This window comes from Babylonia areolata, chromosome 21 (genome assembly GCF_041734735.1).
Source record: "Babylonia areolata isolate BAREFJ2019XMU chromosome 21, ASM4173473v1, whole genome shotgun sequence".
Classification (NCBI taxonomy): Eukaryota; Metazoa; Mollusca; class Gastropoda; order Neogastropoda; family Buccinidae; genus Babylonia; species Babylonia areolata.
The window spans coordinates 42,114,472-42,131,292 of NC_134896.1; the positions used below are offsets into that span (position 1 = coordinate 42,114,472).

A 16,821-nucleotide genomic window follows, 5' to 3' on the forward strand; every position below is an offset into this window, starting at 1 on the left:
GGAAAAGTGCGCGCGCGTGTGTGGAAGCATGTCTGAATGTCTGCGTGGATGTTGTGTGTCTGTGTGTTTGCACGAGTGGCTCGCTTGTAAATGATGCAATCAACGCTCTTACATCCTCCATTCATGTATTTATTTCGAACATGTTCACCTTTGTGGTTGGCCTATACAGGTGTTGTCTGACAAGATGTTTTGAGATAAAAGCTGCTGAAAAGAGACTGAGCGATAAAAGATCATTACTAATTTGAACATTTTTTGACGTTTATGTACACGGCTTCATTTACCGTGCAGTTTCGTTAGGAATTTATAACAATGATGATTATAATAATAATGACAATGATACTACTATTACAACTGCTGCTGCTGCTACTACTATTACTACAAATTCTACTACTACTAATGACAGCAACAACAACAACCACAACAACAATTATAATAATGATGATGATGATAATAACAATGATAATACTAACAGCAGTCTGTCTTTCCTCCCCAGAGAACCGTGGCTGCAGCAGGACACGGCGGGCCATAGAACGACGTGAATCAGACAGACTGGTGGTACTGAACAACAGGAGCGGGAAGGGGGAGAGGGGGGGAACAGAACAGAAGACACTCCTCCCTAACCTCCTCCTCCCCCAAACTCTCCCTCCTACACCCCCCCCCCCCTCCTTCCTCCTTGACTGACGACCTCCGCGGTGACGGAGGGGGCACAGGGGGTGGGGTGTGAGGACGAAACCGACCTTCACCTCATTACCTCCCCAGCCCCGCGAACCAGTGACAGCGGAGCTCTCAGAGAGATGGACAATAGGGCAACAGCAAGGAGGAGGAGGAAGAGGACACACGCTGAGAGAGAGAAGGGGTGGGGGGGGGAGGGGTTGAGGGTGAGGGGGGGGGGGACAGAGGTGAACTGGGGGGCTAGGGGGTTGGGGAGGAAGAAGACAAGGCCGGTAGTGGCTGAGGCCTGCACGGGCCGCGGGCTTCCATCAAACAATTGTGAGCCATTGGATCTCTGCTTTCCCCGCTCTCTTCCCTCTATCCGAGTAAAGGGATTGGTGGGGGTGGGATGGGGTGGGGTAAGGTGGGGGTGGAGTGGGGACGGGGATGGGGACAGACGTGGGAGGGCGAACGAGAGAGAGAGACTGGAGGGGCGAGGGTCGTGTTTTTAGTCGGGAAGAGGACGGGGCGAAGGAAGGGCATGTGTGTGTGTGTGTGTGTGTGTGTGTGTGTGTGTCTTGGGTGGTATTAATGTAACGGTAGGGGTTGGAAGCGGATGGGAGGGGAAAAAAGAAAGAAAAAGAAGAAAAAAGATGGGACTTCTTGGCAGTTGGTGTCTTTTCATTGGTGGGGACCAATGGACTCAGTACTAAAGCGCTGCCCCCCCCCCCCCGCCCCCCCGCCCCCTCCTTCCCACCCGCCTTCAGTTTGTTGCAGCCTCTCTTCGTCTTGGACACGAGGAGGAGGGGCGAGAGAGAGGGGTGTGCTGAGTTAAAGTGACTGGGATATCGATCGAGAGAGAGAGAGAGAGAGAGGGCGGGGGGTGCCGAGTTAAAGTGACTGAGATATCTAGAGAGAGGGAAGACTTAAGGTTTTGTCCGTTTCATTAATCTTTTTAATACTTTTTCCCCCCATTTTTAAGCACACACACACACTCTCTCTCTCTCTCTCTCACACACACACACACACACACACACACACACACACACACACACACACACAGTTTAAATACCGAAATAAGATAAAACATAACTACAGAGTTCATCGACGTCACCACCCGAACTCTGCCGCGTGAGCATTTGTATAGTATATGCTTGATATATAGTTACACTTTCTTCAAGATCTCACATATCGTCCGAACCAAAGAGTTAAAAAACTATGAAAATTGGAAAAAAAAAAACAACTCCGGAGGAAGATATATAGGGGGAGGGGATATATAACCGGGAACAAAGCGTCAGTGCAATCGCCCCCTGAGAAACCATTCACACAGTGAATAACTGCAAACCACTGACATATCGCATGCGTTTTTGATTTGCCATTTGGTTCAAACGTATTATTATTATTATTGCTGTTTTATTATTATTATTGTTGTTGTTGTTGTTGTTGTTATTATTATTATTGTTTTTGTAGTAGTAGTAGTAGCAGTAGCAGTAGCAGTGGTAGTAGAAGCAGAACCAACAAAGGTGTTCAAAAGAACAACCAACCAGTTGCCCTGTTTTTGACCTCCACTTGGGAAAGAGTGGCCATCACGTGCTCCATGCCGACGTGTCACAGTGTTGTACTGTGTTCAGTGGCCGTTCGGTTGCTGTCACAGTGTTGTACTGTGTTCAGTGGCCGTTCGGTTGCTGTCACAGTGTTGTACTGTGTTCAGTGGCCGTTCAGTTGCTGTCACAGTGTTGTAGTGTGTTCAGTGACCGTTCAGTTGCTGTCACAGTGTTGTAGTGTGTTCAGTTCAGTGGCCGTTCAGTTGCTGTCACAGTGTTGTACTGTGTTCAGTCCAGTGACCGTTCAGTTGCTGTCACAGTGTTGTACTGTGTTCAGTCCAGTGGCCGTTCAGTTGCTGTCACAGTGTTGTAGTGTGTTCAGTGACCGTTCAGTTGCTGTCACAGTGTTGTAGTGTGTTCAGTCCAGTGGCCGTTCAGTTGCTGTCACAGTGTTGTAGTGTGTTCAGTCCAGTGGCCGTTCAGTTGCTGTCACAGTGTTGTAGTGTGTTCAGTCCAGTGGCCGTTCAGTTGCTGTCACAGTGTTGTAGTGTGTTCAGTGGCCGTTCAGTTGCTGTCACAGTGTTGTACTGTGTTCAGTGGCCGTTCAGTTGCTGTCACAGTGTTGTACTGCGTTCAGTCCAGTGGCCGTTCAGTTGCTGCATTGTCCAGGGCCCTGTGGCTCACTGCAGTGCTGCGTTGTATCTATCCACAAACCAATGGCAGACCCGATGCATGATGCCTGAAAAACGTTACAAGAACCTGAAACACTGAAAAAGATGATAATAAAGCACTCCCGGACAGCTGTCTTGACTACTAAAACGGAGTATGGATGCCTACATGGCGGGGTAAAAACGGTCATGCACGTGAAAGCCCACTCGTGTACATACGAGTGAACGTGGGAGTTGCAGCCCACGAACGAAGAAGAAGATATATGTTTGCTTAGCTGATTCATTTACTTTAGCAAGATGACGATTTTAGGTGTGTGTTTTTTTAATCAGGTGTACGAATTAGCATAGAATGATCTGGATTTGTCTCAATAATTTTAACAAATTAGCATTTATAATATATTCTGCCCACAATCACCAACATAGTCATTTGGTGTGAAATTCAGTTAGCGGTATGGTTTTATAGATCAATGTAGCAGAGACCTCTCTCCTTGTAGCGCGCCGTGGTGAATGGGTTGGGCGTTCGGCCTTCTGATGCAATGTTTACCAGAGTTGGAGGCCTCGTTTCGGCGTGCACGGGATTGTGTCCGTGGGAAAGGCACATCACTCGGATTGTCCTCACTCCACCCAGGTGTGAACGGGTACCTGACTTCCGTTGAGCAAGTTTGAAACGGCGGAAGGATAGGAAATGATTGGGACCCGTTTTCCTGTGCCGAGCCCTTGACACAGAGAGTTTTAATTCACTTCCCTTCCTTCCTTCCTATGCCGAGCCCTTGACACAGAGAGTTTTAATTCACTTCCCTTCCTTCCTTCCTATGCCGAGCCCTCGACACAGAGAGTTTTAATTCCTTTCCCTTCCTTCCTTCCTATGCCGAACCCTTGACACAGAGAGTTTTAATTCACTTCCCTTCCTTCCTTCCTATGCCGAGCCCTTGACACAGAGGGTTTTAATTCACTTCCCTTCCTTCCTTCCTATGCCGAGCCCTTGACACAGAGGGTTTTAATTCCCTTCCTTCCTTCCTTCCTGTGCCAAGCCCTTGACACAGAGGGTTTTAATTCCCTTCCTTCCTTCCTTCCTGTGCCAAGCCCTTGACACAGAGGGTTTTAATTCCCTTCCTTCCTTCCTTCCTGTGCCAAGCCCTTGACACAGAGGGTTTTAATTCCCTTCCTTCCTTCCTATGCCGAGCCCTTGACACAGAGGGTTTTAATTCCCTTCCTTCCTTCCTTCCTGTGCCAAGCCCTTGACACAGAGGGTTTTAATTCCCTTCCTTCCTTCCTTCCTGTGCCAAGCCCTTGACACAGAGGGTTTTAATTCCCTTCCTTCCTTCCTGTGCCAAGCCCTTCACACAGAGGGTTTTAATTCCCTTCCTTCCTTCCTGTGCCAAACCCTTGATAGAGGGTTTTAATTCCCTTCCTTCCTTCCTGTGCCGAGCCCTTGACACAGAGCGTTTTAATTCCCTTCCCTTCCTTCCTGTGCCGAGCCCTTGACACAGAGGGTTTTAATTCACTTCCCTTCCTTCCTGTGCCGAGCCCTTGACACAGCAGATATAAAGTCACCGCCGCGATGGTCGTTTAAGGTTTATGGGGCCTTTAACAATCAAGAGTTTTTCAGTACGGCACAGTCGATGAAATTTCCAGTCAATTTTGAAGAGCATGGTGGCAGAATATCACACTGTCAATGTGCACACAGCTGACATGCATTGGTCCTGCACACCATGGCAGAGAGAGAGAGAGAGAAAGAGAGAGAGAGAGAGAGAGAGAGAGAGAGAGAGAGAGGTTTGAGCAATCAGCACAAGGCAGTGGAGCGGTGCACGAGTGGTAATGAATCAGACCAGGAAGCGAGTGTCCACTGGTTCCAGCCTCACATTCATACCAGGTATTATTACTCTACCCCCACACCCCACCCCACTTGAATGATGGTCTGGGTGCTAGTATTTCAGATGAGATGATAAAACGCGGTCCCGTGTGCAGCATGCACTTAACACACGTAAAAGAACCCAGAGCAACAAAGAGGTTTTTCCTGGCGAAATTCTTTGGGGAATTCACTTTAATAGTAGACCGCCCCCCCTACTCCCCCCTCCACCCCCACGCCCCCGAAGAAAACAACAACAACAAACAAGAGAGGCAAGGCCTTCAAGACTCACTTGTGATACACTTTAAAAAAAAAAAAATCTAATCGTTAGAATGTGTTCTGTATTTGTTATTATAAAGCTTCGGGTAAAACAAACAAAAAAAAGTCCTAACCAGATTCGAACCCCGCGTGTTCGGGTGAGAAGAAACTGTCTTACCCATTACACTATCGTGGCTCCTTAACTGACGTTCTAAAATTTAATATTTGAACATACTTTTTTTAAAGGGCGATAAATCAATTGCGGTATTCGCATTCAGAACGCGCTGTTTAAATCATATTATTCTGGTGTATCTTGGGCATTCAGAAAATCTTTAAGGGCAATAAAAAATTCTTTTTTTAAGTCCGCGGTAAAGGAGACGTGGCTATCGCCGCAATCACACTGCAACATTTAGCCGTTTTCTCTAGATCTAGATAGATGTACAAGTTTAGTTACACCCGCCGGGAATGTAGTACGACATGGTCGATTCAATTTCTATTTTATGTTCATTCTAGTTGACTCACTTGTGTAAACAAAGTGAGTCTATGTTTTAACCCGGTGTTCGGTTGTCTGTGTGTGTGTGTGTGTGTGTGTGTGTGTGTGTGTGGTGTGTGTGTCCGTGTGTCTGTGTGTCCGCGGTAAACTTTAACATTGACATTTTCTCTGCAAGTACTTTGTCAGTTGACACCAAATTTGGCATAAAAATAGGAAAAATTCAGTTCTTTCCAGTCATCTTGTTTAAAACAATATTGCATCTCTGGGATGGACACAAAAAAATAAAAAAAGAAGCCTAATTATATGCAAACTGCATTTACTGTTATATTTATATTTTTTGTATTCTCTAAACTTGGCACTTTGACCTCTTATTCTGACACAACAGCAAGAGGAGTCATTATTATCATTTTTTGTTCAAACAGGAACTTCTTTTGCTAAGCATGGAATTTTTATTTATTTTGCAAACGTTTTGGTGCAGATAGTAAAAAAGGGAAATTACTCTGTAATTAATGCTAGGGGACTTAAATTATCACAAGTGAGTCTTGAAGGCCTTGCCTCTCTTGTTTTATAGTTTTAAAGTTGATATGAAATTTGAGTATTTTGTTAAACTAATAACATGTAGAGCCAAGTACAAGTACTTCTGAACGTCGTAAGAAGTGAAAAGGACTTCATTTTGAGAAAAGTCAAGACTGGAATTTTTTTCGTTTCATCGTGATCCATTCAAGGGTATTAACTCGCATGGTTTACAATTTTTAACTGTGAATTCCGACTGATTCTGAGCATATTTTTATGGCAGTTTGGGGCATAATCCAGTAAGTGATGAGGCGTTCACAAATCTTTCTCTGATTAAATATTTAACGGTCTCCTTCTCCAACTTTCCATCACATGTTATCGTGTATTGTCCATTGAATATAGGATTGAACTGGCAGTTCAACAACTTGAAACAAAATGGCGTCGTTCGCGTTCGCGAAGAATATGAGCACGCGCTTTGAATGTGTATAAATATGTGTACGCAATTGATTTTTGCCCATGACCTTAAGGGCTCAGCCAATAGATCTGTAAAGTCCACTCGTCGTATTGATTTTAGTATTTTCCGAAAAAGACCACTTGGGCGAATGAACATAGTGAAAGCCCTGTACACTAAGAGTAAAACACACAAGCTTTTTATGTATTGAGTATAATTTCAAAATGTAATGTTTAAGATGAGAAAGATCAGTTTAAAGCAAATTAAGTCCCCTAGCATTAATTAGATTAATTTCCCTTTTTTACTATCTGAACCAAAACGTTTGCAAAAAATTTAAAAAAAAAAAAAATAAAACTTCCATGCTTAGCAAAAGAAGTTCCTGTTTGAACAAAAAATGATAATAATGACTGCTCTTGTTGTTGTGTCAGAATATCAGATCAAAATTTAGAGAATAAAAAAAAATATATATATATATCTAACAGTAAATTCAGTTTGCATATAATTTGGCTTCTTTTTTATTTTTTTGTGCCCATCCCAGAGGTGCAATATTGTTTTAACTCACTCAGTACGGCCAGTCCTCTCTTCTCCTCTACACAGACCCCTCGGATGTCCAGTGGGTGTCTGAATGACCCAACCTTTAGCTTCCGTCGTCAGAATTGTGGTATTCTTTGTCAACATTCACGTCTTCAGTATAAGAGCCTTCCGCTTGCAATATTTTGATGATGGTAATTGGGGTGAAACGCTGTCTCTTTCGCCGTTCGTATGGAAAGAGTTAAACAAGATGACTGGAAAGAACTGAATTTTTCCTATTTTTATGCCTAATTTGGTGTCAATTGACAAAGTATTTGCAGAGAAAATGTCAATGTTAAAGTTTACCACGGACACACACACACACACACACACACACACACACACACACACACAAGCGAACACCGGGTTAAAACATAGACTCACTTTGTTTACACAAATGAGTCAAAAACAACACTTACAGACAGAAAGAGAGAAGAAGGAAAAGGAGGGCGGTGGGGCGCTGCACTGTGTTGATGCACTTTGAGCGGCGAGAGCAGGCTGGATTTCACACAGAGAAATCTATTGTGACAATACAATACAATACAATACAACATAATGCAATGCAATGCGATACAACACGACACGACACAATACAATAGAATACAATACAACATAATGCAATGCAATGCAATACAACACGACACGCGACACGACACGACACGACACAATACAATACAATACAATCGAATCGGATGGAGACGGAGGCTCAAAATGACGCTGAGTCAGTGAGAAATTATTTCAGCAAAGAGAGGAGGAGTTTTCTTCTGTTTTCCGACTGGAAGCAAAATGGCCAGTAAGCAAACTTCCAGCTGAACGCTCTGATGCAGCACAACAAATGCTGTTTCCACACCAACAGAAAAAAATAAAATAAAATAAAAAGGTCGCGCATCAGAGATACCAGTGCTTCCAAAAATACATTGTCACCATGCACTGCAACCAGACATTATCAAAGAGCACCGAGGAAATGCGACAGGTACTTGATTGTTGTTGCTTGTTCTGCCTCTTCGTTCCTATCAAAGCCTACAGCAGGAAGTTTGCTCCCTGATCATTTGGCTTCCAATCGCAAAACAAAAGATAACTCCTCTTCTTCTTACTGAAATAACTTATCACGAACTCAAGGTCCATTTTGAACCTCCATCTCCGTCCGTTTCTGTTGTATTGCATTGTATTGTATTGCATTGTATTGTATTGCATTGCACTGTTTTGCATTGCACTGTATTGCATTGTGTTGTGTCGCGGTGTGTCGTGTCGTGTGGTATTGCATTGTACTGTGTTGTGTCGCGGTGTGTCGTGTCGTGTGGTATTGCATTGTACTGTGTTGTGTCGCGGTGTGTCGTGTGGTATTGCATTGTATTGTATTGTGTTGTGTCGCGGTGTGTCGTGTGGTATTGCATTGTATTGTATTGTGTTGTGTCGCGGTGTGTCGTGTCGTGTGGTATTGCATTGTATGGTAATGTATCGTATTCTACCGTGTCCTATCATCATATCGTACTGTATTGTAAAACGTATTCCTCTGTGTGAAATTCAGGCTGCTCTCCCCGGGGAGAGCGCGTCACTGCTGAACACCGTCACTTTTCTTTCTGCCTGCAAGTGTATTTGTCTTCCTGTCAACAGTGGGGTTCACTACAGAACTTTGTCAGGGACAACCCTTTTGTTGCCGTGGGTTCTTTTACGTGCGCTAAGTGCACGCTACACATGCGACTTATCGTTTCACCTGAATGACTAGCGTCCAGACCACCAGCCACGGTCTGGTGGAGGGGGAGGAAATACTGGCGAGTTTAGGATCCTTTGATCTGCCTCAGGCTGTCCGTCCATGGTTCTAGGACGTCCACCCCTCTACAGACAGCATATACTTCTCCCCCATCGGTGTGCCACATGGACCTCACACCCAGACAGACAGGCACATAGGATACCATCCCCTCCAACAACCAAACCTTCACAACACCCAGACCCCAGCACTGAACAACTTGTATTTCAGAGCGAAAGCTAATTGGTCGTTGAGAATTCAACTCCACCACCGTCTGACCGTGAATCTCTCAACACATGTCAGACATTCTGATTTATGCGCCCCACACGTGTCACACTTCGCAGTCTCTTGTAAATGATCGTCCCCGATATGAGTGGTCCGCCCCTTTAGAGGGAGGAAGGGAGCGGGGGAGAGAAGTGGGAAGGGGTGGTGCTCGGTGGGGAGGGAGGGAAGGGGGAGAGCGGGGAAGAGCCAAACAGTAACACACAAAACAACACAGGTCAGATGGGGGCAGCGAAATTTAATGGCCAGCTTTTCCTGTATATTAAACGTTTGAAGATTCGAACTCCTATGGAGTCTACAAAATAAATTCACTTGTTTTGAGCAATGATACTAAAAGAAAGAGGCAGACAGACAGAGACAGAGATAAAGATACAGATAGACATGTAAAGAGAGAAAATATGATTATGGTTACATACATGCTGAGAGTATAATCATGATAAAACATATAGGCTGAGAGAGAGAGAGAGAGAGAGAGAGAGAGAGAGAGAGAGAGAGAGAGAGGTGGGGTGGGGGAAGATACAGCTAAACATCGACAGAGAAAAAGCTGTGGCCATCTCACAGATCTGAAATTTACCACAACGACAGCCCGATGTTGTTGATTTTCCTCTGTGCAGTTAAGATCCATGCCTAAAGAAGAAAAAAAGAAACAGAAAAGTACATCCATACTAATTTTTAATCACAGCTACACCCTGTTTTCTACACGTAGAAGTTAAAAACATTAACTGATTCATGACAGTACACACATATAATTATGATATACAACACAGTTCTCTTTGGGTAAGTTAGCATGTCAACAAACGATATACTAAATTAAATCAAGTTTCTGTCAACAATACTGTATAACAAATACCATATTATAACTGAAATATAAAGTTTCTTTGACCAAATACTGTATCTTGAAATACGATGACAGATGAATAAACAGGAACAACTATCACAACACAGTGACAGGCGCGACAAACTACGTACATGACCAGAACGATGGACATCCTTTTCTAGGACCGGTGTAGCGAGCCGTAATCACTCCCTTCCCTAAATCACTCCGGGGTGTTCTCAAGGGCACGTGCCCAACTCACCCCCAGCCCCCAGCACCCACCCCAAGGGGAGTAAAACCACACTGACCTCCTTCTTGGGTTTAAAATCACTCCCCTCCTGAAAATTCCCAACTTGTCCAAAACGACAAAAATATATCAAATCTAATACATTGCACCTCCATTTGAGTGGGGAGGTGGGCGATTCTGGACCTGAACCAGAATCACCCCCCATCCTGTTCCCAAACCTCTCCACATGGAGTGATTTGGGGCACGGACGAAAAACACTCCATCGGGTAGACTAAAATGATATACACAATTGCCTTTTCAACCCCCCAGTCAGAGAGGGAGGGGGCCGGGGGTCGGTGGGGTGGGAGTGGGGGAGTTGGGGAGGGTCAGGGGGGGTCAGGGGGGCAGAGAAGGCGTGGGGGACACGTGCCGAAAGTCACTCTCTGGGGAGTACTGTCAGACCTGATCGTGGTGAGCCAGAATCACTCCAGCAGGGGGTGGGTGCGGCGGGGGTTGGGGGGAGGGGGGAGCTGAAATAAGAACAGGGTTGAAGTGATAAGTGATTTTAGACTTGTGCCTGAACTGCCCCCCACCCCGACTCCATCTCTCTTTTAATATACGCTACTTGTTTACAAGCCTCGAATATGTAGATATGAAGTTATACTGGCGCCTTGCCCGAATACATCATACTACCTAACACACACCTGTAATAAGGGGAGTGACTTTGGCCTCATACCTACACTCACCCAATTCTGACAAAGGTGTCATGCACTTGTTTGGCCAGTGATTTGGGCATGAGGCCAGAATTACTCCCATCCTCTTCTGTAAGGGGTGGCTGGGCATGGATGGTAAGGGGTAGAGTATTATACAGGCATAAGGCCAGAATTACTCTACTCTTCTCATGTGTGTTTAGTACTGGCGGGGGGTGGGGGTGGGGGGGCGTACTATAAGGACAAAGGTTTTCTCCCCTTCTCTTCTGTGGGATTATCACGGGGGTCGCTGGGCGTGGATGGGGGAGGGGGTGCATGGACATGAGCAAGAATTACTACCCCCTCCTCTGTGAGCTTATGATTGGGGTTGGGGGTGAGGGGAGGGTGTAAACAGGTATGAGACCAGAATTACTCACCTTCTCTTTTCTGAGCTTGATATTAAAGGTGTGGGATGTGTGTATGGGGTGGGGGGTTGTATGGGCTCAAGGCTAGAAGTACTCACCTGCTCTTTACTTCTGTGAAGAAAGTATGAGGGGGAGAGGGTTTTATTAGAGTACAAGGTCAGTATAATTCCGACTGGGTATAAACCGTCTTAAGTCCAGAATTACTGCCTTCCTCTTCTGTCAGCTTAGAGTTGGCGGACATGGGGTGGGGGATATGAGGTGAGGAATAGGGGTGGGGGATAATGCTTACATAAGGCTAGAATCACCTCCTCCACCTGTAAATGCGTGGGAAGTGATTTTTGAATATGCGTGGAGTAATTTTAGCTTTTTCTAAAACACCCAGTTCATTCCCGCAAGGCCCGGGAGTGATTTCGGCACGCTATATCGGTATACACGGGCATGTTGTGAGGGGAACGGGTGGAAATTTTCCGTGTTTCCAACATCAACAGATACAGGCAACAAAAACATCACTGCTTTAGTTCTTTTTGTCTGACTTTCGCAAGCAGATGACCAGATACGCACATTAAAGATCCTGTGATATCCACGTCAGCGTTCGGTGAGTTATGCAGAAACATGGGCACACCCACACAGCATGATACCCTCTCCGAAAACGGAGAACGGTTGCCCAAAATGACGGGGTGAAAATTAACGGTCGCACATGTAAATGTCCATCCGTAGAAATGACTGAACGCGGGAAATGTAGCCCACTGAAGCAGATGGAGAGCAAGAAGGTGATGAAGATGACGACAACGATGATGATGATGATAATGGTGATGACGAACAAGAGAATGTGATGAGCAACAGTTAAGTTCAATGACAAACAACAAAGGTCCAGAGACCTCTTCAGGTATAGCTAGGAACGATGACAATTTGAAGTCAAAAGGAAACAATTTTCCTTGTTGAAAACCCCCCACAAAAACAAACAAACAAAAAAACAACAACACCCCCCCAAAAACAACAACAACAACAACAACAAAAAAACCAACAAACAAACACACACACACACACACACACAAAAACAAACAAACAACAACAACAAAACAACAACAAAAAACAAAAAGCAAAACAACAACAAAAAAACAAAAAAACACGAGAAATACTCTGAACGCTACTTCATGTCACGAACGTTAATTCAAGCTTTGGAGCGATCAACCTCCTGGTTGGTCACTTTGTTGTAGAAACCTGATCCATAGTGGTGTCTCACTGATATGCAAAACTCAATGAAAAATCGAAAGTTGCAGGAAAGACACCCCCGACCTCCAAGTTTAAAAATCAGTTCGGACAATGCATGAGGGAAAGTAAAAAGCTGGCACCGGGTCCACTTGATTCTTTCTGTTTCGGTGAACTGTTATAATTGTTTAGTTCGAGTTGACCTACCACGATTTTAGGTTGATCTAATCAAAGGAATCTTTATTCAGCACGTGGTTCATCTATCTTGTTTTTGTCTCCAGCAGCATGTCATCTTGAACTCCAGAATTTCATATTGTATCAATTTTCTTTTCCAACTTATGATGCACATATTTTCATGAACTTGGCTGGGACCCAGTTTTTTTTAATCTCCCCAAAACTATGGTGACTTATTTGGTACAAAAAGTTGTGCATTACAATTCTAATGCTGAAACTGCGTAATTTTGTTCAAGAAAAGAGTGATCATCTGGTATGATTATGAACTACACCCGACCGCAGAATAATTATGCCAAAAATATTATGTTGGCGTTTTCTTCTTTTTTTCTTTCTTTTTCTTTTTTTTCTTTCTTTTCTTCTTTTTTTTTCTTCTTTTTTTTTGGCAAGATAGATAGTCAAGAGAAACACATTAATGATTGTTTCACATTCGCTTCCATTATGGCACCTGAACTTAGTTATTGATTATGGCAATCTTTGCTCCCCGGCGACCAGCGCTCTTCTTTTTGCGCATGTGCAGTCCATCACATAATTCGACATGAGCATGTGCACAACTCACATTCATTAACTCTGATGCCTGTTTGTACTAAAACATGCACGTGCAGCACACAAAGAAATTCATTTAAAAGTCACAGATATTAATGTTGATACTGATTTACCATCAATTTTTGGCATCCTACCTGTGCTAAAACCGAGAAACAGGATATATACACGGAACAAGGAAAACGAACAATGTCCGAGGACAATCACTTTTGTGGTGCCGTAGTTAGTCTTCTCACAAAGAAAAAGCCCCCTCCTGTTCATTCCAATGACAACGCAGTCTTTTGGAAACACATCATCAGTCTCCCATACCACTGACTGAACCCCTACTCTCAGCAGCGTTGCAGCAGCTTCAGTTCCAGTGGGTCTCCCAACACACCGGTTTCAGCCTCTCCACACCGGTTTCAGCCTCTCCACTCTCCTTCCTTCATCTCAGACCTACTCTCCTGCAGCCAGCCGGGTACCACGCATTGTATGGACTTTGATTCGAGTCAAAACGATGAGAAAACACTTGATACTCAACTGTATCACAAGAATACGAATGCACAGTTTATCACCAAGGAACACAACCGCAACAAAGAGTGAGGGCTACTGACGGCATGCTGACGACGGGCCCTCCTAAATAAACACAGACACTGCACGGATATTGAGTCACAGGGGGTAGGGGGGTGTGGTGGAGGTGGGGGGTTGTGGGGGGGGGAGGTAGGGGGATGGGGGTTTTGATGATGGGGTAGAGGGGGAGCTACATCTAAATTAACCACATACACCATTGTTCAGTTGAAGTTTAAACAAACATCACCTTCAGCCAACATTTAAGAAAAAAAATCGCAGTAATGATGTTTATGATGTTAAACTCATCGCTATCCTCACTCTCAACGAAGTCCTCGCCTGGTCTTTTTTCCAGTGCTTATTTTCATCCTGACCATAATCGTGTTCATTTCTGCAAGTCCATCTCCATCGTAACAGCAGTAGTGGTGGTGACAATACTTGCGACTTTCAACACCTGTGTGGGATTAACACAAACGGCACATAACAGCCATTCAAACACAGCTCCCACGAACACATAGCAGTGTACACTTTGGGCGTTATGACGATACCTGAAGAGTTGTTTTCTTCAAGTCAAAAGACGGCAGTGAGATGGCGTCATGGAAGAGACACGAGAGGAAAAGGACAGGGGAGGCAATGCAGACTGCCTCTTTCTCCTGCTGAATCCACACAACGAGTAGACTGACAAGGGCGGGTAGAACAATTGCACACACACACACACACACACACACACACACACACACGATCCGGCCAGAAAAGGAAAGATGACATCACTTCCGGCCAGGGAGGTATTCACTTCGAGGCCTCCACGCGCCAGGTCACTGCAGACAGAGAGATGGGTGTGAGAGAGAGCGCCTGCACAGCCATCGTCAAAGAGATGGTCGTTCAGAGGGACAGCCGTCGTTAGTGTGACGGCCATACAAACAGCCGTCGTCAAGGTGACGGCCGTACAAACAGACAACCGTCGTCAAGGTGCCGGCCGTAACGATGGAGAGCCGTCGTCAAGGTGACGGCCGTACAGACAAACAGCCGTCGTCAAGGTGGGGGCTGCAGACAGCCGCTGTCCTGGTGGCTGTGACACAACTGCACGTGCTCGCTAAGGATCTGCAGCAGCTCGTCCCGCTCCTTGTTCAGCTTGGAGATCTCGGAGCGCAGGCAGTCGTTGTCACCCTCCAGCCGCTGGGACTCCTGCACGGCACACACACACACACACACACACACACACACACACACACGTCACACACGTCACACACACACACACGTCACACACACACACAGAATCATCATGTTTACATTGTACAACTCGTATACCAGCATGCAATCACCATGACTGTAAAGCGCTTTCGCAGGCACAAAATGACCATGTTGTCCACTGCTAACTTGGAGATGCAGGCACAAAATGACCATGTTGTCCACTGCTAACTTGGAGATGCAGGCACCGCACATACTGACGGTGGTCCTAAAACTGAACGCGGCCATCATGTTGCAATGCGTCCTATCACCATGTGGGAAGGACCCAAAATGACCCGTACATGCAAAATCACAGTCACCTGTCGCAGGTACTCCTGCACGAGAACAGTATAGTCTTGCAAGAAAAGTACACTAAAATTCAAACATACATCGTTCTGACCTTGCAGGCCCAAGTCATTGTGTTGCAAACAAACAAGGACTTTTGCTCTTGCTTCCTCCAGCATGTCTGACTAACTGTGGTATGCCCCAATAAATGATCCTGCAAGTTTACGTTGCAATGAACGTATTGTACATTTGTTTCATGTAGTTTCCATGCATGTCCGTGAATCATAATTTAGTTTCCAAATCATTGACAGGCACTCGTTAACGAGCGCTCACACTAAACAATTCTGTAAACTCCGTGATGAGTCTGTGGGGCGCCGCACAGAACTGCTCGCCAGTTTCCTGCAGGTCTTTCGGGTGTGTGTCAAAGCCTGGGTGTCTGTGCAAAATGGTCCTCCCGCCCACACTGCAATAGTTTGTCAGTGTATTGGGGTTTTTGTTGTTGTTTGTTTTTGTTTGTTTTTCTTTTCACTTCCGTCCCCCTCCCTCAACAGCTGGCCGGAGGACTGTTTCTGCATGGCCACTGGTCCTCGTTGGGTGGCCATACCAACTGGTTTCTTTTCTTAGCTGATGTCAGCAGATCTTCGTAAATAATGGTCCCATGTTCTATATGATGGTTCAGCACACTTTTTCATTGGTGATTCATATTATGTGATACGATCCATCAGCTGTCATATTAGGATAATGCATCTGCATGTACACTGTCACAGAAATACGAAATGAAATTACATGCATACGTTTACCTAAGTTCTTCTTACACGTAAATTATGTCATCTTACTTGTGTTACATGACAGACTTTAAACTTCTTGTACCGTACATTAACAGGTTTTTTTTATGTAACAATAAAAACAACAAGCAAACAACAACAACAAAATATTTACCTTCTTTTAGCAAATGAAAACAAGAAATTGACATTGGAGCATCTTGGTCACTAAAAAAAAGTGAATGAGAAAATAGTACAGCTTTTGTTACGTACAATTCACACACACACACACACACACACACACACACACAGAAGTAACCAATTAAAATCAGTTAATCTAGAACGCCAAACAAAAGCAGCATTTCTTCTTCATGAAAATAAACGAAGAAAAAATATTCCAGAAAAAACAAAATTACCAATCAAAAAATATCTATTTGAAAAGAAATAGAAAAAGTAAAAGAAGCCCAATCCAAGCCAGTTTCGAGGAGTGGAACCATTCGAGGAAGAAAATTATTTGTTCTATATCTTTTTTTTTTTCATTGCCAACGTGCTTTTGACCAGGGGGCTGGGGTATCACAAAACACAAGTCATCAGAGCGGTGACCAGAGAGAGAGAGAGAGAGAGAAAGAGAGAGAGAGAGAGAAGTTTTATTCGTCTTCGTCTCCTTTTTCGAGAGAGAACTGTCTTCGGCGAACAATGAATTCCACCAGTCGCCTTTCCTTCCCACCCCTTAACCCTACAACCCCCTCCCCCGCCCCCCAATCCACTTTCTCCCTCCTCCTCTTCCTCCTCCCTGTTCTCCCAAAAGCCCCCACCCCCCTTCCCCTCTCTCACTGACA

General features: G+C 44.8%; 2 protein-coding genes across 2 annotated transcripts in view; both read right to left on the bottom strand.

Moving 5' to 3' along the window:
* LOC143296525 (thioredoxin domain-containing protein 16-like) overlaps positions 1 to 16,821 on the bottom strand; it is a 390,867-nt gene that overhangs the window by 260,012 nt on the left and 114,034 nt on the right. The gene's annotated exons all lie outside the window — the stretch shown is intronic.
* LOC143295933 (cyclic AMP-dependent transcription factor ATF-3-like) overlaps positions 12,956 to 16,821 on the bottom strand; it is an 86,894-nt gene continuing 83,028 nt past the window's right edge. The window contains exon 3 of the mRNA XM_076607619.1: positions 12,956 to 14,894. Coding sequence (XP_076463734.1) covers positions 14,742 to 14,894 — 153 coding nt within the window. The 3' untranslated portion in view covers positions 12,956 to 14,741. The remainder of the gene's footprint in view (positions 14,895 to 16,821) is intronic.